The sequence below is a fragment of the Ovis canadensis genome, chromosome 2, assembly GCF_042477335.2.
Source record: "Ovis canadensis isolate MfBH-ARS-UI-01 breed Bighorn chromosome 2, ARS-UI_OviCan_v2, whole genome shotgun sequence".
In the NCBI taxonomy this organism is placed as follows: Eukaryota; Metazoa; Chordata; class Mammalia; order Artiodactyla; family Bovidae; genus Ovis; species Ovis canadensis.
In genome coordinates this window covers 73,488,263-73,515,892 of record NC_091246.1, presented here as the reverse complement: position 1 = coordinate 73,515,892, position 27,630 = coordinate 73,488,263, and the positions used below count along the sequence as shown (strand labels likewise).

The window sequence follows — 27,630 nt, the reverse complement described above, 5'->3', positions numbered from 1 at the left end:
GATGATATTTGTTTTTCTCTTTCTGACTTACTTCACCCTGTGTAACAGGCTCTAGGTTCATCCACCTCATTACATCTGACTCAAATGTGTTCCTTTTCATACCTCAGTAATACTCCACTGTGTATATGTACCACAACTTCCTTATCCATTCATCTGCCAATGGACATCTAGGTTGCTTCCATGTCCTAGCTATTTTAAATAGTGCTGCAGTGAACATTGGGGTACATGTGTCTTTTTCAATTCTGGTTTCCTCAGAATGTATGTCCAGTTGTGGGATTGCTGGGTCATATGATAGTTTTATTCCTAGTTTTTTATATTTATTTTACATTTTCCTGGTGAGCAGTGATATTAAGGATCGTTTCATGTGCCTGTTTTTTAATTATATATCTTCTTTGATGAAATATTTATCCAATTTTTTTTGCCTGTTTCATTACCATGTTGTGTGTTTTGTTATTATTGAATACAAACCTTTTATTAGATATATATTTTTCAAAGATTTTCTTCCAGTGTATGCTTTGTCTTTACATTCTCTAAACATTGGTTTTCCAAAGAGTATACATTTTTAATTTTGGTAAATTTCAATTTATAATGTTTTTCTTTTATGATTCATGCTTTCTGTGGCCTAAGAAATCTTTGCCTGAACAAAAGTCACAAAGATTTTCTGTGAGGTTTCTTATAGAAGTTTCATCATTTTAAACTTTTACGTGGAGGTCCATTGTGAGTTAATTATAGCATATGGCAAGAGGTAAGAATTGAGGCTATGTTTTTCCACATGGATATCCTATTATTCAAGCAACATTGTTAAAAAGACTATCTTTTTCTCTTTTGTCAAAAATGAATTGACCTTATATATGATTCTATTTCTGGACTCTATTCTGTTCCACTGATCCATATACCTGTTTTTACATCAACACCACACTGTCTTAATACTGCAATCTTATAGTAAGTCTTGAAATCAAGTAAAGTTCTCCATTTTTGTTCTTTCTCAAAATTGTTTTGGCTAATGTAGGTTCCTTTTATTTCTAAAAATTTTTAGATCAACTTGTCAATTTTTATTAAAGAATTACTGCTGAGATTTGTGATTGAGACTATGTTGTATTTATAGATGATTTGGGAGAGAACTGAGATTGTAACAAAATGGATGGTTTTAATGTATAAACATAGTATTTCCATTTATTTAGATCTTCTATTATTTCTCTCTGAAATGAGTATTGTTCAATATTGAGTTCTTAAAAAATTATTAAGTTCTTGTATTCAATTTGTTAGATACCCCCAAATATTTTTTACATGATTTCAAATGGCATCTTTTAAACTTTGTTTTGCAATTGTCTGTTTCCAGTGTGAAGAGATACCCATTACTTTGTATCTGACTTTGAATCTAGAACTCATTAGTTCTAGTTGCTTTTTAATAGATTCTTTAGGACTTTCTATATACATGCTCACTTATGAATAAGACAGTTTTCTTTCCACTCTCCCTTCCTTTACTGCACAGTCTAGGCCCTCTAGCACACTGTTAAAGAGATACCAGGAGAATTGAAATCTTTGTCTTGTCCCCCATATTTGGGGGAATATATTCACCATCAACTATGATGTTAACTTAGGTTTCTTACAGATGCATTTTATCAAATTGCAATGGTGTCCATATATTCTTAGTTTTCTGAGCTTTTAATCATAAATGGGTGTTGAATTTTATAAAATGATTTTTTGTATCTATCAAGATAATCATAAGCTTTTTTTCTTACTAATCTGTTAATATGGTGAATTGTACTGATTGATTTTTTAAATGGCTTTATTGAGATATATTTCACACATCATATAATTCACTCATTTAAAGTGTACAATTCAGTGGTTTTTAGGAGAGTTACAAATGTGTGCAATCATCACTACAGTCCACTCTATAATATTTTCATACCTCAGAAAGAAACTCTGTACCTTTTAGTCATTACCACCCTATCCTCCTTGTTCTCCATATTCCCCAGCCCCAAACAACCATTAATCTACTGTTTGGTTCTATAGATTTCCCTATTCTAAACTTACATATGAGTAGAATTACATAATACGTGACTTCTTTCACTTAGCATAATGTTTTCAAGTTTCATCTATGTTATAGCATGTATTAGTACTTTACTCCTTTTTGTGGCCAAATAAAGTTTCCTTATATGAATATATTAATTTCATTTATCCATTCATCTATTGACAGACACGGACGCGACTGAGCGACTTCATTTTCACTTCTCACTTTCATGCACTGGAGAAGGAAATGGCAACCCACTCCAGGAGAAGGAAATGGCAACCCACTCCAGTATTCCTGCCTGGAGAATACCAGGAACGGGAGCCTGGTGGGCTGCCATCTATGGGGTTGCACAGAGTTGGACACGACCGACGTGACTTAGCAGCAGCATTGACAAACATATGAGTTGTTTCCACCTTTTGGCTATTATGCACAATGCTGCTATGAACATTCATGTACAAGTTTTTGTGTGGACATATGTTTTCCATTTTCTTGAGTGTATACCTAGGAGTGAAATTGGGTTATATGATAACTCTACATTTAGTTGTTTGAGAAACTGTCAGTCATAATTCCAAATTGACTGTATTATTTTCCATTTCTACTGACAGTGAATTTTCCCATATTTTCACCAACACTTGTTATCTAACTTTTAAATTTTAATCTCCTCCTTTCTTTCCAATTTTTCTCTTTCCTTCTGTCCTTCTCTCATTTCCCTATTTCTCCTCCCTTGGACAAATTGGAAGAATATTATTAAGACTAACCAAGAAATCCATTCTTCTGGGCTTTTAACCCCTAAACGCCTCTTCACTTAAAATCATCATTGACCTCTACACTCACATTTCTACTATATTTATCTTTTAATTTCAGATTCTAGTGGCCAAGCTTCCATTTGAATGCACTGTACTTTATCAATATTTCTAAGGAACTCAGGGTTTGAGAAGACCCTTAAAAGTTCCCTGGTCTAACTCATTTTGTTCAATGAAGAAAGAGGGTAGAGCGAAGACTTAATGAAAAGGCTGGAAAGAAAAGAAGGGGGAAGCAGAGAAAGGGGAAGAGAAGCAGCACCCAGCATATGCCTGGCATTTTACATACGGGATCCTATTTAAATTTCACAGCCACCCCATGCTATTGCCCTCCTCCTATTTCATAAATGAGGTGACTGAAGCAGAGATAATTATTTTGCTCAAGATCAGTTTGTGAAAGTCAAATTTAGCTTTAGCGCAATACCAAATCCTGTGACCCAGCAAACTCTTGAATTTCAGGGAGGAGGATTACCCTCATGGGTATATGAGTGTCTTACCCCTGGGTCCTGGGACAGAAATGTCTTGGATGGACAAAACTGATGAGGCATTATTAGGGGAATAACAGTGTCTCCTCTCTGGACAGAAGTCAGTGCTCTGATAGGAGTTTTGTCTCAAATTACAAACAATGCCTCAGGCTAGAACAAAATTGGTGAGGAAGTATGTTCCACAGCCATGGTTACGGTATTTGTCAACTGGCAGGAATGCCAAAGCGAGATATGTGAGATGGTATGGAAAATTCCAAAGCAAAACTTCAGAACATGCATTACCTCAGTAGCAAAGGAAACAACTCAGATTTCTACAAGCTATTCAAAGAGCAGCAGCAATTTATAAAAATAGACAGAACCAGGTCATTACACAACCAAGTTCATTTGTTTCATTTTGCTTTTGATTTTTAAGACTTGCTTTTGGAAACATTAAAAAAAATTAGACCTTGTTACATACTTAGCAAAATCATTTGTATAAACCAAAGTACAAAGAGATATTTGCCATGCTTCCCTGTCTTTCTGTTCCATTCTTTCTTTTCCCTGGAGGTAATCAGTCTTCATTTGTTTAAATAAAACAAAAATTTTAATTTTATTTTTATTTTATCCTATTTTTCTAAAACATAAAGATATATTCATATCCCTCCCACTCTCACCCCCACCCTGTTAAATGGTTCTGCTTTGCCTCCTTGTCCATTTTCCACTAAAAATAATACCATAGCTCTGTGGAATATTTCTCATATGTTTTTACAGCTGTGTAGTATTCCAGTATATGAGAAGATCCTTGTCTATTTGACCATTCTGATGGACACTGGGATTGTTTCCACTCTTTTGCTAATACAAATACTGTTCACTGAACAACTCTCTGTATACACCTTTTTGTATTAAAGTCAGTGTATCTTAAAAATATATATATTTATGAGACTCTAAATAGGCTCCTAGGACCCAGAGCTTTTCTTTTATTTATTTGGCTTTGTCAGGCCTTAGTTGCGGGATGTAATCTTCGTTGTCACTCGGGATTTTTGACACAGTGTATGGACTCTCTAGTTTCAGCATACAGGCTATGCCTGTTGTGGTGCTCAGGCTTAGCTGCTCCACAGCATGAGGGATCTTAATTCCCTGACCAGAATCAAATCCAAGTCCCCTGCACTGCAAGGCAGATTCTTTATCACTGGGTTACCAGGGAAGTCTCCTGCCAGTGTATCTTTAGGTTAGATTCCTAGATGTGGAATTTTTGGATTGACAAGTATACATATATGAAATTTTGCTAGAGACTGCCAAATTTCTTTTTCCATGGATTGTACCATTTTTGCATTCCCACTAGCAAAATATGAATGCCCGTTTCCTCACTACCTTGTCAACACATTACATTGCCAAACTTAGATTTTTGCTGATCTGATAGTTGAGAAATAGTATCCCACTATAGTTTTAATTTGCATTTCCTTTATCATATGTATGATTAAACATCTTTTCATATGGCTCATTTGCTGCTGCTGCTGCTGCTGCTGCTGCTGCGTCGCTTCAGTCAAGGGCTGTTAAATAGAACTTTTAATTTCTTTGTGTTTGTGTGCGTGTGTACTGTGGTGTTTACATCACTTGCCTATTTTCGACAGTGTGGTTTTTCTTTTCTCTATTTGTTGAAATCCTTTCTGTAGTAGGGATATTTACAATGGCATGCAGGAGCTGATGGGTGTTGCCCTGTAAGTGCAGATGGTTTAATTTTCAGGAATTTGGTTAGTCAGTTGACATCATGTTGGTACAGCTGATGTCATCTTGGCAACTTAAAAATCTGCTATGGTGGAAGTATTTACACCATGGGCAAATGCCACAAGTCAGGGCTCCTTCTAGCCCTCCCCTCCAGAACACACCACTGGACATTATTCCTTTGTCTATAAGTTGGAAATATTTTTGCAATTTGTCTTTTTTATCTTGCTTATGATGTATTTTGCTACACATTGCTACACATTTTGCTACATTTTGCTGTTGTTTTGTACAGTCCAAATTTCAGTCTTTTTCTTTACTGCCTCCAGATTTTGCCAGTTAGAGTAACATGGAAACATACATTACCATATGTAAAATAGATAGCCAATGGGAATTTGCTGTATAAATCAGGGAACTCAAACTCAGTAACAACCTAGAGAGGTGGGATTGGGAGGGAGGTAGGAAGGCTGTTCAAGTGGAAGGGGACATGGGTAAATCTATGGCTGATTCATGTTGATGTCTGGTAGAAACCAACACAATACTGTAAAGCAATTATCCTTCAATTAAAAATAAATGAAAAAAAATGTCCCCAACTCCTTGATTATACAGAAATTCACCCATACTTTCTACTGGATTAATACAGTTTTATTTCTTTAAAAAATTGTAAACCTTTGATCTGTTTGGAATTCATCTTGAAGAAAGAGATAGGTTTGTGCTTTTCCCACTGGCTATCTCTTCACCCTCACACTATTTATGAAGATCTTTTTTTTTTTTTAACATTTTTTGGTATGTACTATAGTCTTTATTGAATTTGTTACAATGTTGCTTTTATGTTTTGGATTTTTTTCTGGCCATGAGGCATCTGGGATCTTATTTCCCTGACCAGGGATCAAATCTGTACTCCCTGCATTGGAAGGCAAATTCTTAACCACTGGACCACCAGGGAAGTCCTGAAGATCTTTTTCTCCAAGATTTGAGATGCCTCCTTTATTAAGCTTCCAGATGAATTTAGGTTTATTTTTGGATTTTTAATTATTTTATTGATCTATGTATTCATACCACCTTATTATACAGGTTTCATAATGTTTTAATAACTGTTAAGGCTCGACTCTCATTTTCTTCCTTTTCAGGGTTTTCTCATATATTCTTGCTTATTTATACTTTTGAATGAATGTTATGATAAAACTGTCTTAGCGCTGAGGGCTCCCTCTTCTGTTGCTTTTGCAGTGTTAAAAAATATTTCCTTGTATTTTCTGACTTTTCTTTCCTCTGTTCTCTTCTGTCTAGATTTTCTCTTCCTTTTCCCTCTAACATCCTTGTTAGTTTGAATTCTATTCTCAGAAGTTCCCTCTCAGAGAAAGCATTTTCTATATTTCATCCAGCATTTTTTGAAATTACTAATTCAGTTGTTGATTAGCTATGGGATTTTGGGCAAAACTATCCTTTGATATTTTTACTGATGCATTGCAAATGAAAAATAATCTTTTTTTTTTACAGTTAGAAATAATTTCAGTTGGTTCTCAGTTCTATCAACAGACTCTGACTCATTTAATCTCTCCCTCCTTTTTTTAAAAAATAATTTTTATTGTAGTTGCTTTACAATATTGTGTTAGTTTCTACTGTACAGCAAAGTGAATCAGCTATGTGTATACATATATATATATATATATATATATATCCCCTCTCTTTTGGATTTCCTTCCCATTTAGGTCACTACAGACCATTAAGTAGATCCCTGTGCTACACAGTAGGTTCTCGTTAGTTCTCTATTTTATACATAAGATCAATAGTGTATACATGTCAATTCCAATCTTCCATTTCATCTCATTCCTCTCTTTCCCTCTTGGTATCCATACTGTTGTTCTCTATATCTGTGTCTCTATTTCTGCTTTGTAAATAAGATAGTCTATACCAAATTTTTTAGATACCACATATATGCCTTAAAGGAGTATTTGTTTTTCTCTTTCTGACTTACTTCACTCTGCATGGCAGTCTCTAGGTCCACCCATGCTTCCACAAATGACTCAATTCTGTTCTTTTTTATGGCTGTCACTCCTTCTTGAAACACATTCCATCAACTTCCAAGATACCGCACACACCTGTTTTCTTCCTAATTAACTTGCCATTCCCCTCGGGTTCCTTCAGTGTTTCCTGCTCATCCCTTAAATGCTGGAGAACCCTAAAACTCAGATTTCAAACGTCCTCTCCTCTCATCTAAACCCATCCCTTAAGTGACTTTGTATTGGCTCATGGATTTAAATGTATCAACGACTTCCCAGTTTTATACCTTCAGCCTGGACCTCTATTATGCACCCAAAATTTGTACATCTAACTGCTACCTTATCAATTTCTGTAGATGTCCCAAAGGCATCTCCAAATTCACTTACCCCAAATGCATTAACGCATTAATATTTTCTTCAAACCTATTTCTCCTATAGTCTTTCCAATCTCAGTTAATGACAGTTCTATTTTTCTAGTAGTTCAGGGAGAAATTCTTCTTCCATTCTCTAATCCACCTATCCACAGGTTCAATCCTGTGGCTACAACTAGGAGCTCAGCTGGAATGGCTGAACCCACTCAGATTTCTGGGCTTCTGTCCACATAGCCTTCAGTCAAACTTCTTCAGATCTGGCCTCTTCAAGAATCCCAGAGAGCAAGTCCTGACATACGAGCACTTCTTTTTTTTTTTTTTAATCATTACAATTCTTCTTTTAATGATGCATATTTCAGACATTCAAATTATGTTACAATCTCTAACATATTTTCTTCTTTATGAATTTGAGAACAGTAACAGGTAAAATCCCATCAGCAAGTTTTATCATTTCAAAAGTTTTACATATTCAAATTTTGATTGTCATTGCCAAACTGCTACAAAAAATAAGATAGACAAATGATCCCTCTAACAAATTTTCATTATTTACATTATAGGCAATTGAGAATACTCCTGACATTAGTTACTGATTATAATATACAAATTTAACTACCCACCAGAAAACTTTCAAAAGCTCTCAGAAAAAAACCTCAAAATCACAGAAATTCTGTTCTCACAGAAGTATATATGGAAATATTAACATATGTTTAGATATAAATGAAGCCAGATCTGCTGAATCCAGAGCCCCTGCCCCAGCGGTAGGCCCCTGTTGATCCATGCCTCCACAGGAGACACTCAAACTCAAAGGCAGGTCTGGCTTAGACTCTGGCATCCCTGGTGAGCCCAAGGTTTTGTTTGAGCCCTTCAAGCATCTCTGGCAGGTATGGGGTTTGATTCTACATGCAATTTCGCCCCTCCAGCCATCTTATTGGAGCTTCTCCTTGGATGTGGAGTTTCCTTTTTTGGTGGGATCCTTCATTCTCTTGTCAGTGGTTGTCCAGTAGCGAGTTGTAATTTTGGAGTTCAGAGGAGAAGATGAGCGCCTGACCATCTGCTCTTCCATCTTGGGTCTGCCATTACAGTTGGTGTTTATGCAGTGAGTTTTTGGGCATAGGGATATCTAGATTGTCTCCATGTCTTTAGATTGTTAGATTCTCATAGGAAAAGATTAGATTGTATACTTTAACAAAGAAAAATGACCAAAGGATTTTATTTTTATCTTCAGGAAGAAAGGAAGACATTAAAAGGGAATTGGCATTTAAGTCATAACTATTTTCATAGCTAACATAAAGTAATGGTTATTTTACAAGCACTTCTTAAATCTCTTTTTGACTTTCTTGGTGTCTTAATGTATTATTTGCGCTCAGTGTTTTTACTACTGGGACAAGTTCAAGGGAGAAGAACCAACCCATACAAACGTGTGCCCATGGACAAATGACTGTGCTAAGCCCCGATGCCAGGAGATTTCTCAGTTTGACAGTTACTTATTCATTCCTTATTCATAATCAACAAACTTTTGCAAAGCTGCCGTTAGTTGGCATTTTGTGGGTCCTGGTGATGTGAACACAACACTCAGCTTCTCCTCCCCACTGATAGGATAGTTCTTCAGCTATTTTGTTTGTTTTCTTTCTAAGCCAAATAACCCCAGGATTTTCTTTGAGGTCTCTTTTGCATCTAAACCCTCAAATGTTCTCAGTTTTGGAGATCAGGAGGAGTCTCTATGCACCTGTTCTCCAGTGTTCTGTAACTTGTACTTGTCCAAACTTTTTCATTTTTTTTGTTAGTTCTGTTCTTAAGTTTTCTGATCCTTTTATTTGCATTCTTTATCTAATCCTTTCAAAGCATTATTTTGATGTTTTTTTCTAACTACATGAGCTGAATATTTAATTCTTTTATTTTCATTCTTGCTTTCTTAGTAAGAAATATGAATGAACTACTAAATTTCTTTCCACGTACAGAGCTGTCTACATATTGAATTCCCCCACCCATTCTCCCAGCTCAGATTCACTGGGGAGCAAGCTTTCTCTTACCATCTCTCTCTGATACAATTTCTATCTTTAAATTGAAAGTAGTTTGAGGATACTCATTTGGCAACTTATGTGAAGGATGGCACTGTTTATTTTCACAGAACCTTCTCTCTTCCTTAGCATAGTGACCTTCTACAAAAATGGATAACAATAATGGATGACTCTAATGTAATACTGCACACTTAACCTGTGGCTGGCATTGTACTTTATACCCATAATTTGAACAACTCCAAACTAATCTTCCATGCCCATTTTACAGAGGAAATAGGTCTTTTTGTCTTGTGTTTCTATTCCTGGAACATGAAAAACATGCAATTTTAGGGCCTTTTCTCCTTGACTTTGTCCCTCTCCCTCCACCTTTCCATTCAGTACTCAGAGCAATAAATGCCATTTCTTCAAAGCTTGACTGATCACTAGATATAAAACAGCAGTCCTCCATACATTCTATTTTACTTTGTTCAGGTTTGTGTTTTAGCTGCTCAGTCCCGTCCGACTCTGTGTAACCCTGTGGACTGTAGCCCGCCAGGCTCCCATGTCCATGGGGTTTCCCAGGCAAGAATACTGGAGTGGGTTGACATTTCCTTCTCCAGGGGAATCTTCCCCACCCAGGGATCGAACCCAGGTCTCCCGCATTGCAGGAAGATTCTTTACCATCTGAGTCACCTGGGAAGCCCCCTATTTTGTTCATAGTACTTATCTTAAATTACCTTGCACATTTATCTGCCTCCACCACTAGACTTTCAGCTGCAGGAGTGGGAATTTAACTGAATAAGTATTTATAGAATCAATAGGTGTGACAATATGCTTGGGCGGGCCGAAGGCAAACAATAGAACCTGAGGAGTCGTCAGTATTTTTAGGCTCTGCCGAGTAAAAGCAACAGTTACTTTCGAATCTGAAAGTGTGATCCTGGGAAGTAAGAGACAGCCCTCCACAGACGTGTGACCTAGAACCCTGTGCTCAATTTCGACTGGGATTCCTTCTCTTTGAAATGAGGAGGAGAGCCCTTTGGGTTCACTGCCACCCACTGTGACTCTATTCAGATAAACGTACCTCAAAAACCGCCGTTAGAAACCTAGGGAGGAGGAAGAGTCTCAGCAGCAGAGAAGGGAGTGGAAGGGACTGCGGGTTTAGGAGGAGGAGAAGGGGAGGACCTCTGTTAACCCTGGGGACCGAGGAGCAAGGGTGAGGGGGCAGCAAGTGGGGGACGCGCAGAGAAGCGCGCCGGGGTCTGGGGAAGCGAGAGCGAGCGCGGTCAATCCTCTGGGACTGAGCAAGATAGGGCCTGGAGTGCATGAGCGGTGAAGGGTGAAGGAGGGTTGGGGGGAAGGGTGATATCCTGTAATCCAGAGGAGCAAAGCGGCGGTCAGAGGTCAGGAGGGGGCGCGGCAGGAGTGGCCAAGTGTCAAGGAACCGGGCGAGGTCTCTCCTGCTGGGACTGGGCAGGACAGGGCGGGGCCCTGACAGGTGTGAGGTCCGGGCCTGAGGGAAGTGGCGGACATCCGGGGGTCACCGAGGAGGGCCCCCGGAGGCGAAGAAAAACAAAGGCGATACGGAGGGGAGCGTGCGGATGGGGACGAGGCGCGGAGGGCCGCAGGTCGCGCGGGGAAGTCGTCGCACGGGCAGGGGTCGCCGCGGGAGGGCCGAGGGTGCGCGGCTTGCGCGGAGGGGGCGGGGCGGGGTGGGGCCACGAGCCGGGGTGCGCGGGTCGCGGGGGGCGGGCGCTGCAGCGGCGGGGCGCGGGCGCGGTTGCCCAGTGGCTGTCTCTTCACTTCCGGGAACGCCTGGGCGACAAGGCCGCCCCCTGCTCGCCGCGCAGCCTGCCGGCCGGCCCGGGCGACGAAGTGGGTGAGCGCGCAGTTTCAGGCCGAAGCTCCACTGTCCGCGTGGGCCCGGCCTCTCTCTGCAGCTATGGGGGCGTCTGCGCGGCTACTGCGCGCAGCGATCATGGGGGCGCCGGGCTCTGGCAAGGGCACCGTGTCTTCGCGCATCACCAAACACTTCGAGCTGAAGCACCTCTCCAGCGGGGACCTGCTCAGAGATAATATGCTTCGGGGCACAGGTTGGGAGCCCGGGCGGGAGGGGTGGCCGCGTGCTGTCACCGGTGGGGCTCTGTGGGCGGAGGGGCCAGGGCGCGGGAAATAGGTCCGGCGAATGCAGGTTCAGGGTTGCCGGCGCAGCCTCTCCCAGTTGCCGCCCAGTGAGGAGTCCTCGGACTGCTGAGCCACTGCTCCTCGAAACCTCTGACCTCAGTGCACAGCTTCAGGAGGGTTACTGAGGGAAGGCACTAGAAAGTTAGGACATGTTCGAAGTTCAAAGATGAGAGGAAACCCCGCGGCTTTGAGAAGTTTGTCCAGCCCCAGTCGCAGCTGCTCCTAAGGGTCCACCGAGCTGTGTATGGCTTATTCTCCTCGTGCCTTTGCGCTTGGAGAACTGTTAGCTCTTTCTCTTTTTACTTTTTGTTTGTTAAACTCTATGGAACTTTCTGGTTCTGACCTTTCCCCCATACTCTGATGACCGAGTATTATTTATCCTCATTGCTGTCGCAAAATTGGCTTAAATCTTTAGACACGAAAGCTATTCTTGTGCCTTGTTATCTGAAAGGTTGTTTTGTTTCTCATTTCAAATAAGTTCTTATAACTCAGCACAAAATCTAGTCAACAAACTGTACACTGTACAATGGGTGGACTTTATCTTATGTAAATTCTATCTTAAGAAAGCTGTTTTCAAAAAGTCAATGGCAAGTTGAGGTGTTTTTTGTTTTCCTCTCAGAAGCGTTGACCTTTACTTTCCAAAACAAAGTCATTTTGACGCTCCTTTTAGAAAGTAGAACTAATCGCTTACACAAGTTAAAAAAGAATTGGAAACAATTTTGGATGGAAGTATATAATATTAAAGTCCTCTCATTCTCTACCTCAGTCTCATTCTTCAGAGGGGAGCAGTGTCATGTGTTTCCTTTTAGAAATCTGTATTTATGTGCAAGTATATATATCTGTATCCTTTGTTTTATGCAATATATAATCCTACTAAAAATGGGTTCTGCACCAGTGTGTTTTTCGCCTTATATCTGGGATATCTTTCCATCTGAAAACACAGAAATCCGTTTCATTATTTAATGTTTGTGTAGGTGTCTATTTGCTGGATCTGCTATGATTTATTTATTTAACTGATCCCCTACTGATGTATCATGTAGGTTATTTTTAGGTGAGTTTCCCTTTGTTTTAAAACACTGACTTTTAAATGAAAAGAATAATCACTCCACTGTTTTCTGTTTCTTGGAGTTCTGTGGTTCATCACCTAATCTGGTGAATTACTAGTTTTATTTGTCTCTTCTAACATTCATCTTCAAAAAAAAATCATAAAGTATTTTGTAGTTAATTAAGCTTCAGAAGATTAAACTGTTTAGCTCACTTGCTGAGTGTTCTTGATCCTATGTATTGATGTCGTTAGGTAACACTGTATAGTCCCCAGTACTGCAACCCGTTGGGGTAAGATTATCCAAACTGGAGAGGAGTAAGGAATCGGAAAGTGAATCTCTGAAAAACAACTCAGCAGTGAGGCATAACTGCGTGGTTAGAGACCACCTTCAGTGGAGTTAAAGATATGTTAACTTGTGAAAACAGAAAACTTAAAAAAAATTAAATTTAAAGCAAATTAACTGAACTTTTAAAATTAAGAAACAAACCTCTTTATCTATAACATCCTTTGACAAGCCCATCATCCTCTTTCTGACTCCACAACGTGAAAAGAGAGACTAGAGGGAGGCAGGAGAGGATCTCTGGGAAAGATGTTCAGTCTGCCTCAGATACCTGCTCATTCTGGAGTCTCTACAGGCAGTTCTTTAACAACAACAAAAAAAGCAGGAAATGGAATTGAGGGAGGTGTCATGAGATTGTTATTACAGATGGTCTGTATCTCAGGTTTAAGAATACATTCTCAATAAATATTTGTGAACGGATTGGATATTTCACACAGGATCAGCACCAGAGGAGAGGTCTAATCTTTTATTTAAAAAATACTGTTTAATGTTTTTTTGATGCGAAGAAAAACATTTATTATAAAGTAAGAAAAACATGAGAGTGTAAAGAAAATTAAAGTCCTTTATAATTCTACCATCCAGACACAACTATAATTAACTCTTTGGTGCTTTTTCTTCTATTCTGTTTTTTCTCTTTTTTTCTCTATTGTATTTGCGTGTGTTTGAAAAATTGTTACAGTCTAAATGATTGTTTGGATACCTTCTTTTACACTTATTGTGATTATGTTCACACATCACTAAGTGGTGTTTAAAATGATATTTAATTTCATCAAGATTGCACAATTATTAATTGAAACATTTTCCTATTATTATACCCTTATGTGGTTAACCATTCTTTGCTATAATTAATATTGTTATGATTATGCTGGTACATGAATATTTGGCAGCATCTCCACTTAACTTCCTTCAAATAAATTCCATACTGTGGAATTTCTATAAATACTGTATCCTCAAATAGTGCTAAGGAAGGATGGTGCCAAATTACCTTCCAACCACCATTTCACAATGATTAATCCATGTCTGTATTTTATAGCTAAAGTTTAAAGTCATCCCAGCAGATGTGATAAAGACCCTGGAAATAAAAGGCAACCTGTTGACAGAAGCAAACCTTGAGTAACTGTAGACCACCACTGAACCCTGGAGTCAGAAAACTTCAGTGTCTGCCCCTTTGTCATTAGTCCAGCCCTCTCATTTAGAGATGAGGAAACAGAGTTCAGGAGAGGTTAAAGAACTTGCTCAATAATAAAAAGCAGTCACCGGGAGACAAGTGTGAACACGCAGGTCTCTTGTATGCCAATTAAATTACTCTTTCCATTATGCAGTGTTTCCCAAGTTGAGATTCATGAGATAATTTTAGGTAGACAAAAAATTTTCTCTAAGATAAAAATAAAATTCAAATTAATAAAATCAATAAAAATTTTATTTCAACTTGTATTTGAAAAAATGATAATTAGCACACCAACCCTTTAATTTCTTGAACAGTACAGCTTATTAAATTAAAAGAGTCTTTTAAAAAAATCTCTTTTCCCATTGTTTTTTTAAAATTTATTTTTAATTGGAGGATAATTGTTTTACAGTGTTGTATTGGCTTCTTCTGTACAACAATCTGAATCAGCCATAACAATACATATGTCCCCTCCCTCTTGAAACTCCCTCCCACCCCTCAACTCCATCTCTTCCCTCCAGACTGTCACACAGTACTATGTTGAGCACCCTGTGGTGGTGGTTTAGTTGCTAAGTTGTGTTCGGCTCTTGCAACCCCATGGACTGTAATTCACCAGGCTCCTCTCTTTCCATGGGATTCTGCAGGCAAGAATACTGGAGTGGGTTGCCATTTCCTTCTTGGGAAGTGGATCTTCCCGACCCAGGAATTGAACACGGATCTCCTGCATTGCAGGCGGATTCTCTACCAACTGAGCTACAAGAGCCTGTATTATATAGCAAATTTCCACTGGCTATCTGTTTTACATATGGCAATATATATGTTTCAACACTACTACCTCAGTCTTTCCTACCATCTTCTTCCCACTGTGTCCAAATTCTCTACGGTTGTGTTTCTATTCCTGCCCTTCAAGTAGGTTCATCAGTACCATTTTTCTAGGGTCCATATATATATGTGTGTTAATGTATGATATTTGATTTTCTCTTTCTGACTTACTTCATTCTATGTAACAGGCTCTAGGTTCATTCACCTCACTAGAACTGACTCAAATGTATTCCTTTTTATGGCTAAGTAATATTCCATTGTTTATATGACCCACATCTTCTTTATCCATTCATCTGTCAGTGGACATGTAGGTTGCTTCCATGTCCCAGCCATTGTAAATAGTGCTGCAGTGAACATTTGGGTACATATGTCTTTTTGAATTATGGTGTTCTTAGGGTATTAGCTCAGTTGTGTCTGACTCTTTGCAACCCCATGGACTGTAGCCTACCAGGCTCCTCCCTCCATGGGATTCTCCAGGCAAGAATAGTGAAGTGGATTTCCATTTCCTTCTCCAGGGGATCTTCCCGACCCAGGGATCGGACCCAGGTCTCCCGCGTTGCAGGCAGACGCTTTAACCTCTGAGCCACCAGGGAAGCCCAGGGTATATGCTCAGTAGTGGGATTCCTGGGTCATATGGCAGTTTTATTCCTAAAAAAACCTGAGTCATTTTAGAGAAATTGCATAGTAAATGATAGATCTGCTATGGCAGAAATTATACGGTTGCCATGTGATTGCCCAAAGTTTGAGAAACTGCACTGCAGCTTGGTGCTTCTCAAAAACATAATCCTGGACTAAATGAACCCCTTTTGAATCTCATTTGTTCTCATTTGTAAATTGAGAAAATTGAACTCGGTAGGTAATCCTCAAAACATTTGTCAGCTCCCAAGTTTCTGTATATCTAACAAAACTTCTAGTTTGTACACCCAGACAGCATAGCTGTGCCTCGTCAGAATGGTATTGACAGTAGAGCAAATTATTTTTGTAATGGCAAAATTTTTTATTTGTAATAGGTAATACATTTACTTGGTTTTGAACTCCAAAAAATATAAAAGGACATTTAGTGAAAAGATTCTTCCAGAGCTATTTCATGCACATACAATCCATTGTTTATCTCTTCCTTTTTTTCCTTTTTTATACAAATCACAATAAACTACATGCAGTTTCCTACCTTTAACAATATTGCTTTCCATGAGGATTGCTCCATTTCTTTTTTTCTAACAAAGTAAGGTAGGCCTTTTTAAAATTCCATGGCTGGAATCCAGGATAATCCAGGCAGCTCATCTCTTCATCTATCCAGTCATTCATCTATGGATTTACCAAGCTGGGTACTGGCAACAACAGAGACAAATATATTTCACTGGAGGTGCTCAAGTCAGAACATGCGCAGTCAGATGGCGATTAGTCTGCTTGGGCTGCCGTATGGAATAGCACAGACCAGGTAGGTTAAACACTAGAAGTTTATTCTCTCATCATTCTGGAAGCTAGAAGTTCAAGACTAAAGTGCCAGCAGGGTTGGTTTTCTGGTGTGGCCTCTCTTGCTGGCATACAAATGGCCTCCTTCTCACTGGATCCTCATGTGGACTTTCTTCTGTTGTGTACACTCTTGATGTCTCTTCCTCTTCATGTAAGGACACCAGTCATACTGGATTAAAGTCCCCCTTTATGACCTCATTTAGCCTTGATTGCCTACCTAAAGACTCCATTTCTGAATACAGCCACACTGGGGGGCAGGGCTTCAACATACAGATTTTAAGGGGCACACTTCTGTTTATACTAACATGTGAACAGGTAGTTTCAACAGTGTGATAAGTGCTTCCACAGAGATAAGTCTGTGACATTAGGGAAGTCCAGAGCAGGAACTTTTGATTGCCTCAGAGGTTAAGGGACATCTCATCAGGAAGTACCTTGAAAGATGAGCAAGAGCTTATCAGGCAACAGAGAAGAGAAAGAGGCTTGTGCAAAGGCTTGGGGAGCATAAAGTACGTGCAGCTCCTTGTTGGGGCCATGGTTTGAGGGGTGTGTGGGAATGGTGGGGAGGTAAGTAGAGGAGAGAGATGAGGCCAGACCTACTTGGGCCTTGAGTTGAGATTCTGTCCTGAAGCAGGGAGAAATATAGACCTGGAATGGGAGTTTCTTCTAAGTGCTTCATTGAAGAGGTTTCAGCTTGAGTGATGGTTGGAAGGGAGAACAACTGTCAAGGGATGTTTCGATTTTCAGTATTATTCTTGTGAGGTATCCCATGCATGAAAGTATTATGATTTCTATGATGGTTAGAAGAATAAAATGAATACCAAAATGTGGAATATCCATACAGAATTCTATTATTTAGCCTTAAAAAGAAGTATTGATACTTGCATGAATATTACCCATGGATATTACCCACCGTCAGGCAGAAAACCAGTACCTTTAGGGTCACCACATGTGCCAACCTATCACATTTTCCCACCCTGCCAGAGGTAACCACTAGGTTGATTCAGAGTCTTTATTATTTGAGAAAGTCTTCTTTTCTAAACCCTTGATTGGGTGTAAAGCTATCATTTGATGCATTCCCTCTTGTTGTAGTTTTGTTTTGCTTCAACATGTTTTTAAAGTAAAGATGTATATACATTATAAGAAAGCTAAAAGCAGTTTTGTCAGAAACTAGATTAATTCTCTAGCTCCTTCTCTTGGCATATGTAAAAGAGAACTGTATTTACATGTTGGTCAGGCCCTCTTTTGTACTTCATAAATGCTCAAACATAAGTTGTTTCTAGATCATTCAGATATGAGGTGTGGTTGGCTTGAGGATTGTTATAAGAATGACTAGACACTAAAAGGAGACATAAAATTAACAATTTTTTTGTATAATACAAATATCATCTCTCAGATTAATATTTCTGTGTTTTAGAATTTCTCATTATTATCCTTAAAAATCAAAAGCTAGTTTTAACCCTTCCTATTTTCCTATAACCTTCCTTTTCTATTTTTGTTTGTGTACAACTTTATAGAAAATTAGCTTGTTTTGAATGATCTAGTTTTAAACTACCTTTTGGGTTTTGTAGGTGTGGAAGCTCACATATTTGTTAATTTTTGGAATCAAAAAAGAAATAGTCTTTTTAGTGAGGAGTCTATTTAGATACAGCATTAAATTATAGGCAATCAAGGGAATAAAAATTTACTGACTGTCCAAAGAATATGCTGGACAACAGTCCTTTGATAATTTTAACAGGGAATGAAAACCTGAAATGTAATAAACAAACTGCTTACATTTTGATATAGAGAGTTGAATCATTTTTATTTTTTCTTATAAATGAAAGCATTATGGACTTCAGATTTTAAAAACTGTTGTAAGTGTTTAGTGATATAGAAAGTTGTTAGTGATAGTGAAAAAGATTGTTAGACTATGCATGGAATTATCTATTCACAAAGTGTCTGTAGGTTTTACTGTTAACAGTTTTGATGATAATTATTTAAGTAGTGCCGAGTTATATAAGTTATATGAGTGGCTTTTTTTTTCTCTTGTTTTGCTTACCAGGTTTTTTTTGTCTTTACTTTCTTTTTAAAAAAAATCTTTTTTAAGATATAATTCACATACCATAAAATTAACTCTTAAGTTATGAATCACTGTGTTTTTAAAAATTTTTTTGTTGAAGGATAATTGCTTTACAGAATTTTGTTGTTTTCTGTCAAACTTCAACATGAATCAGCCATAGGTATACATATGTCCCCTCCCTTTTGAACCTCCCTCCCACTTTCCTCCCCATTCCACCCCTCTAGGTTGATACAGAGCCCCTGTTTGAGTTTTCTGAGCCATACAGCAAATTCCCATTGGCTATCTATAATTAAGTTTCCATGTTACTCTTTCCATACATCTCACCCTCTCCTCCCCTCTCCCCATGTCCATAAGTCTATTCTCTCTGTTTGTCCATTGTTGCCCTATAAATAAGTTCTTCAGTACCATTCTTCTAGATTCCATATATGTGTGTTAGAATACAATATTTATCTTTCTCTTTCTGACTCACCTCACTCTGTATAATAGTTTCTAGGTTCATCCACCTCATCAGAACTGACTCAATGCATACCTTTTTATGGCTGAGTAATATTCCACTGTGTATATGTACCACAACTTCTTTATCCTTTGATCTGTCAATGGACATCTAGGTTGCTTTCATGTTCTAGCTGTTGTAAATAGTGCTGCAATGAACAATGGGATACATATGCCTTTTTCAGTTTTGGTTTCCTCAGGGTATATGGCTAGGAGTGGGATTGCTGGGTCATGTGGTGGTTTTATTCCTAGTTTTTTAAGGAATCTCCGTACTGTCTTCTATAGTGGCTGTATCAATTTACATTCCCACCAACAGTGCAAGAACATTCCCTTTTCTCCACACCCTCTCCAGCATTTATTGTTTGTAGACTTTTTGATGATGGCCATTCTGACCGGTGTGAGGTAATATCTCATTTTAGTTTTGATTTGCATTTCTCTGATAATGAGCAATGTTGAGCATCTTTTCATGTGTTTGTTAGCCATCTGTATTCTATGGAGAAATGTCTGTTTAGGTCTTTTTTCCACTTTTTGATTGGGTTATTTTTCTGCCATTGAGTTGTATGAGCTGCTTGTATATTTTGGAAATTAATCCTTAGTCAGTTGTAGTAATTTGCTATTATTTTCTCCCATGCTGAGGGTTGTCTTTTCACATTACTTATAGTTTCCTTTGCTATGCAAAAGCTTTTAAGTTTAATCAGGTCCCACGTTTACTTTTGTTTTTATTTCTGTTACTCTAGGAGGTGAGTCATACAGGATCTTGCTTTGATTTATGTGATTGAGTGTTCTGCCTATGTTTTCCTCTAAGAGTTTTATAGTTTCTGGTCTTACATTTAGGTCATTAATCCATTTTGAGTTTATCTTTGTGTACAGTGCTAGGAAGTGTTGTAATTTTATTCTTTAACATGTAGCTGTCCAGTTTTTCCAGCACCATTTATTGAAGAGGCTGTCTTTGCCCCATTTTTGCCTCATTTGTCAAAAATAAAGTACCCATAGGTGCATGGGTTTATTTCTGGGCTTTCTATCGTGTTCCATTGGTCTATATTTCTGAATCAGTGTTTTTTTTTCTCTTTAAATTACATTCAGAGTTGTGCAACCATCACCAGAGTCAATTTTAAAACATTTTTTATCACCCCCTAAAAGCCACCTGTTCCCATTAGCAGTCACTTTCCATTTCCCCCCAGTATTGCCAGCCCTGGACAATCACTGATTTTTCTTCTCTCTCTCTAGACTTGCCTACTCTGATCATTTCATATAAATGGAGTGATGTAAGATGTGGTTTTTTGTGTCTGGCTTCTTCCACTTAGCATGTTTTAAAAATTCATACACTGTGTAACATGTATCAGTACTTCTTTTTATGGCTAAATAATAGAATTTTGTATGGATATTCCTCATTTTATTTACCCACTTGTCACTTGATGAACATTTGTGTTGTTTCCAATTTTTGGCTATTGTGAATAATGTTGCTATGGACATTCATATATAAGTTTTTCTGTGAGCTAATGTTTTTATTTCTTTTGAGAAAATATACCTAAGAGTTGAATTGCTGCATCATATGGTAACTCTGTTTAAACTCGTGAAAAACTGCCAGACTGTTTTCTAAATTGCCTACATCAGTGTTAGGGACTCAGCCCTGGAGAATTGTGATTTTCCTCAATACTCTTGGTGAGTTTGAGCTTTATGTCCCCCAGCATGGTGGTGAAAAGCCTGACAACAGAGATGTTGCACACCAGCAATATATGAGGGTTTCAATTTCTCAACATTCTTGCCAACACTCGTTAGGTCTTTTTGATTACAGCCATCCTGGTGAATGTGAAGTGATGTCTCATTGTGGTGCACACATATTAAGTATGTGGACCTTTCCAATACAGGGTTTTAGTGAGTCCAGGGTGCTCTCAGGCCCAGTTCCAGATATTGTTTGTAAATCTAAGCAGTGCACCTGTCAAATGGCAGCCAATTTCCATGTAGTTAATGTGCTTAGTTAGAAATCTGAAGTTTCATGAATTTGACAATTGAGGATCTTTTCTGAAGTCAGTATGTCAGTTCATACCAGGAATTATGAAAACAGTCATAAGCATTGACTCTTTAATCTCTGATTCCTGAGAATTTATCCATCAGAAATAACTCAGAAGCACCCCCCCCAAAAAAAAAAGAAAAAGGAAAAAGAATGTTAAGATCTTTAAAAGCAGAAGTGGTAGGGAAAAATCAAGACTAATTTAAAATTTTAAATGTCCAACAATATATACTGCCATGATAAAGTGTATTTTTATCAAATATAGATATATTTTCCAAAGATGACTGAATGACTGTACAAAATCGCTGAAAAGTATTTACAAAATGATGGTTAAGTGAACAAACACAAAAATGTAAGAGCACAGATTATTACAGTGGCATTACAAATTCTGTATGGGTGCAAATAATTTGCTAACAGATGGTGAGAAAATCAAAATACCATTGCACAAGAATAACATATAATTGCAGGTAATATTTTAAAGTGTTCATAAATGCTTTTCAGTGTATTTTGTTTATAAAAATGTAACGATCACAGTGTTGATCTGGTCAAAACCTGAATTGTGACAACAGCATCTACTTTAGAGGATTAGAAAAATGTCTACAGTAACAAGATCTCAGGTACTTAAACTGAGCCACTTAAAAATAACGACTATTTCAATTTATTATTAAGAAAATAATTTTAGTGTATATGTTTTTCTGATAGAAAATTTAGAAAAATACAGAAAAGTACAAATATGTTAAATCACATAATTCTATCACAGAGATGACTACTGCTAACATATTGCTTTATATCTTTTCATTATTTTTACATTTGTCTATTTTTATATGATGGAAATTTTGAAATAGGCATTGATTCTTTTACAATCTCTTTTTATCACAGAAGTTGATGACGCACATTTTCAAATGAGTGTGTTATCCAGGGGGCTTCTTTAGGCAGCCAGTTTCTAGAGGCTTAGAATGGGATAGAATAAAGGCACTTGCTGACTTGCCTTTTTTTCCTGTCTCTAATGTAGAAATTGGTGTTTTAGCCAAGACTTTCATTGACCAAGGGAAGCTCATCCCAGACGACGTCATGACTCGGTTGGTCCTTCATGAGCTGAAAAATCTCACTCAGTATAACTGGCTGTTGGATGGTAGGTGGAGCATTGAGCATATTTCAGCTGCCCAAAAGGATGCATGCAGACTGGAGCCTGAGCATTGCACGTGCTACAGAAACAGATGGTGGGCAGGACTGTGTGCCGCCACTCCTGACCCTGGGGACTCGGGGGCCAGTCTTCTCCTCTGTCCTGCTGCTTTTTTTAAATGCAAAGAGGGAAGTGCACTGCATTATTTCTAAGCTCCTTCAGATATGACTTTTGTTCCTGCTCCCCTTTTTGAGACTATTTAGGATGAGGGAGGATCCCAGAAGGAAGAAGGAAGGACAGAGGGTAACTTACAGTAAGATGTAAACTTTCCCCAGCCAGGGGTGCCATGGGATCCTTGAGGATAGGTTGATTTTTAGTTTTTAGAGGGAGGTCTTTATTACAAGGAATTTGCTTACGCAGTTATGAGGCGGACAAGTTTCAGGATATTCAGAGTGGGTTAGGAAGCTGGGGACCCAGGCGAGCTGGTAGTGTGATGGTGTAGTTCGAGTCTGAAGGCTGGTGAAACCTAGGAAGACCTGATGTTTGAGTTTGAGTCCAAAGGCAGAAAAAAGCCATATCCCACTCCAAGGCAGTCAGGTAGGAGGAATTCCCCCCTGTCTTCTGGATAGGGCCAGTCCTTTGTTCCATCCAAGCCCTCAGTGGATTAGATGGGGCCCACCCACATTAGGGATAATAGTCTGCTTTACTCAGTCAACTGATTTAAATGTTAATCCCCACCCCCCCACACACAAAGACACCCTCATAGACATATCCAAAATATTGTTTGACCAAATATTTGAGCAACCTTTGGTCTGGACAAGGTAACATGTAAAATATTAACTGAGGGCTGCCCTACAGGTGTCACCAGCCTTCCTGGTGTTACTGCTTTTGTTCAAGTTGCTCAACATTAATTTTCTTCCTTCTCCCCTCTCTCCCCTTGGTCCTTTCTTTCTTTGTTCATTTTTAACTTAATTTGTAAAGGCTTTCCAAGGACACTTCCGCAGGCAGAAGCCCTGGATAGAGCCTATCAGATAGACACAGTGATTAACCTGAATGTGCCTTTTGAGGTCATCAAGCAGCGCCTTACTGCTCGCTGGATCCATCCAGGCAGCGGCCGTGTCTACAACATCGAGTTCAACCCTCCCAAAACCATGGTGAGTAGTTGGGGTAGAACTGACTCTGCCTTCTGCGCAGCCAGCTGTCTCCAGATGACAGATGACCTCCGTCATCTGGAGACAGTTGCCCTCAAAGATTACGTTGATACTCCTGGATGACCAGAACTCCAGAGGGCATGTTCTCAGATTACTTGCATAGTCTGCTGGTTTAGTCCAGTCAACTTGGTGGTAAAGACATCCTCAGAGGCAACGGGTTTGTTGTTCTTTCAAAAGCATGTGTTGATTTTCTACTCTGCCAGGTGTTGTGTTAAGCATTGGGGCAGTAGGGATTAATGACACCTTGGGTTATTTAGGGATTACAGTTCAGATTCTCAATCTGTAGCTGAATCCTATTCATATAGGTATAATATCACAGGCTTCCCTGGTGGTTCAGATGGTAAAGAATCTGCCTGTAATGCAGGAGACCCAGGTTTGATCCCTGCATCAGGAAGATCTCCTGGAGAAGGAAATGGCTACCCACTCCAGTATTCTTGCCTGGAGAATTCCATGGACAGAGGAGCTTGGGAGGCCACAGTTGCAAAGAGCTGGACATGACTGAGTGACTAACACTTTCACTTTTTTCCATAATATAATGCATATAATATACATGTAATATATAATACCAGATTATTTAGAGGCTGCTTAAAGAACCTTTTGCTGTAAAGAGAAGGTGATTGCCACCGTGGAAAACATTCCTGGGGTCTCATGGCACTATGTTGCAATGACCTGGGTTTGAATTTGATTCCATTTATTTAAAAAGCACATTTTTGTGTGGTGCTTACATAGTTGTCTGTTTACGAATCAGTTAACTACCTATAAAAATATCCTTCAAAACTATGATACTTGATGCTGGCCCTTCTAACTCCCATTTAGGGAATTGATGATCTGACTGGGGAGCCTCTTGTACAGCGTGAGGATGATAGACCAGAGACAGTTGTCAAGAGACTGAAAGCTTATGAAGCCCAGACAGAGCCCGTCCTGGAGTACTACCGGTGAGTTGGTCGCTTTTCAGAACTTCTCTTATATGATGAATCACTAAATCATTTTCTGATCTTTCATGCTTTCCAGCCAAAATGCTAAAATACCAGACGATCCAACTCGAGTTAGTTTAAATAATAAAAGGAAATTTATTTATGACACAAATCCAGAGGTAGTTTGGGCTTCAGCTGCCCCCAGGTTTGATCAGAATTTTGCTCATCTCCGGTTTGTATTGGCTCTGTCCTTATACTTCCTGCATAGTTGCTGATGGTTGCTAGGGGCAGGCACAGCATCCTCTTTACGAAAGGGTGAGGGGCCACCTTTTCCCCAGTGAACAGAAGTGCTAGAATTAACCAACTTGAGCAGCTACTGTGGTCAGAGAATGCCTTGCATTTTAGGCCTAGGTTACTGTGCATTTCTGAGCCAGTCGCTGGGATGGGAGAGATGATACTGATTGGTTCACACCCAGAGCAGGCAGTGGGTCAGTCTCACCCAAACTCTGCTGTCTGGTGGAGGGAGGGAGGGCTGGCGTGAATGCCAGGAAGGCAAACCTAATGGTGCCCACTCCCTGTGACAGTAGAGGACACTATAGCACAAAAGCTTCTCAAAGGGCAACTAATCCTCAGATCATTTATTTGGCAAATAGTGTTTAAAAGTTTTCATTTTTATATAGTTTTGTTAACTCCTCAGGGAATTCATATCCCACCACAAATACAGGAACTCTAGTGAATTAATGTTTGGCTCGGGCCAAGAAACAATTCTGTTTCTTTATTCAGCCTTCCCCTCTCCTAACAGAGGGTTGATTACATTCACTTTCCTTTATTCATTCACTTACTGAATAATGACTCAGCATTAAGACAGGACAGTGCTGTGGTTAGAGCACTGACTCTGGAGCTAGAGTGCCTAAGTTCAAATCACAGCTCACCATTTATTAACTTGGCCTTAACTTCCTGCTTAACCTCTGTTTTCTTCCATGCAAAATGGGATTGAGACTGGAGGGTTGAAAGGTGCAGTTAACATGTGTAATTCTTAGAATTGTGTCTGACACACATTAAGCGCTATATGATTATTGGCTATTACTATTGTTGTTGTAATTGAGTAACTATGCAGTGAATTCTGAAGTAACAGTCTCCAAACTATTTTAAGACTTATTTTTGGAGGATGAAATTACAAGGAAATTGGCAATTCACTTTCTTCACTAACTGTTAGTATAATTTTGTGATTATATAATGAACCTGGCTCCTGCAGATTACCAGCTGTGTGGCCCTGGGCAAAGTGTTTGAACATCTGTGCCATGAATTCTTCATTTGTCAAAATCAGAGCAATTATTATATAGTACCTTCTTTATAGGGTTGTTAAGGGAATTAAATGAGAGAATCCATACAAAGACTTAAAAACAGTCCTGGCACTGTTGAATCATTCAGTATTGACGAATGTTGTTTACCCTGTGGACACTATGCTAGGCCAGTGATCCACACAGATAATTAGACCCAGTCTTTGCCAAGCCCCAGAGAAACTCAGCTTTCTTTGCGAGGCACAATGCTAGGTAAACAGTATTTATCATACAGTGTGATAGGTGCTTATATCAATCAGGAACCCAATTCACACAAGCTTTAGCAAAAGGGAAATTTATTGGTCATGTAACTGAAGAGTCCAAAGGTAGATGGTTTGGGTCCAGGGTTCAAACAGAGTCATCAGGCCTCTGTCACTCTTGGCTTTGTTTTCCTGTGTTGGCAGCAATCTCAGGTGGGTTCTACCTGTGTGAGCCCCTCAACATTCCAGCTCACCTCCTTCCAGTTCATCTATCCCAGAAAAAGAGAGTCTCTTTGCCCTCAAAAGCCATGGAGTTGGCACTAACTAGCTCTGGTCATGTCCATCTTTGAAGCTGGGAGGTGGGGACTATCCCATCTGAGTCTCATGGACTGAATTTAGTGAAAAGGTTGTTTCCCAAAAGGGGTTTGTTATTCATTCACATTGTTGCTGAGCTGGTAACAACACTGTGAGGCTATTCACGGAAGTCATGACTGAATGCGGTGGAAGTACAGTGGCTGTAAGCATTAGTTCTGTAAAATGCGGGAGGGGAAGTTGGGGAAGGCTGTAGAGATGAAGTGTATGTCTCGGGTCCCTATCTCAGGAGATACCCTAGTCTTTCTGAGCTTCTGGCTTTTGCTACCTCTTGCCCTTAATGGAAACTTTTCCCTCTAAGCTCCTGTACATAGATCTAGGACTGGACTTAACCAACAGTTTAAAATGGTATTTGCAGTAACCTTAGTGAGAATCAGCATTGTTATTTTAAAATAGTGACAGTTACATTGTTGCTTTTAAAACTCTTCTCAGCTGTGGGACATTTGATAGTATAACTAGGTCGCTGTTTACAAGCAACATGATGCTCTTTTTAGAGGACCAATAGCTTAAGCCAGATCCACTTTATTACATAGGCATGAAGATGACGAATGTTCATCCAAGATTCAGCCTTAGGACTGAATAGGTGTGCATAGTTGTTCCCTTGGAAGCAACATGTTAACCCACTTGTGACATAGGCTTGATTTTAAGGTAGCTCTTCAAGAGGCTTACAACAATTAAGAAGCTTGTTCTATTGAAAACTTTATAAGAAGCTTGTGAACTTAGAAGCAGGAGGGGTTTAGCAGATGTTTCTTAACCCAGAAACAGTGGGAATTATTTAAGTTAGTCTTTAACTGTGGCAAATCTTATGAGGAATGCATTAAGGAATGTTTTTGTTCCCAGTGGAACATCTTAAAGTCTAGTGAAAAACTTGCAGAGGTATGACTGATCCTGTTTTTAGAAAGTGATAAACCAGAGTTCTTCATTTGCTCTTCTGAAGCTTTAAACCCAGTGTGTATATGAGTAGTTGGAGGAGGAGGATAAACAATTGGAATGCCAGAATCTCTGGCAGGAATTTTTCTGCTTTGAAAAACGACCCCTGGATTTTGATCCTTCTCACCATCAAACCTCAAGGAACTAGTGAATACAGACTTTGATTGCTGGCCTGGTAAAAAGCCAGACAAATCTGCCTGGGAGGAAATGAAGAAACCCAGTAGGAAACATGATAAAAACAACATTCTAGAATTCCCCTTTCCTTTAAGATTCAGAAGGCAGGCACAGAGGAAAAAAAAACCTAGGTGAAAGAAGGAAGGCTCATCAAGTATTAGGAAGCTGTCTTGCAAAGAGGTAAGCAGACAAAAGAAAGCCAAGGGTGTTCTAGTGTCTGACAGAACCCGTGTTTTGAAGCCTACTACCATTTTGGTGATTCAGGTTATTACTTTACATCCCTAACACAGTTTCATCAGTAAAATAATGAAACTTGAGTTTTAAATAGGATTCAATTATTATATGTAAAGCACTTAGCATGTGCTCAGAAAATGATAGATGCATCTTAAGTGACCATTTCTGTTAGACAGAGG

General features: G+C 39.0%; 1 protein-coding gene across 6 annotated transcripts in view; it reads left to right on the top strand.

Moving 5' to 3' along the window:
• Nucleotides 1-27,630, top strand: part of AK3 (adenylate kinase 3) — a 467,912-nt gene that overhangs the window by 436,853 nt on the left and 3,429 nt on the right. The window contains exons 1-4 of one of the 6 annotated variants that reach the window (XM_069576517.1): nucleotides 10,681-10,990; nucleotides 21,966-22,085; nucleotides 23,058-23,230; nucleotides 24,104-24,222. In XM_069576517.1, the coding sequence (XP_069432618.1) occupies nucleotides 22,025-22,085; nucleotides 23,058-23,230; nucleotides 24,104-24,222 (353 nt within the window). In that variant the 5' untranslated portion in view covers nucleotides 10,681-10,990; nucleotides 21,966-22,024. Of the gene's footprint in view, nucleotides 1-10,680; nucleotides 11,456-21,900; nucleotides 22,086-23,057; nucleotides 23,231-24,103; nucleotides 24,223-27,630 lie in introns of those variants that run through there. The other 5 variants (XM_069576520.1, XM_069576521.1, XM_069576516.1 and 2 more) reach the window with 5 other exon arrangements.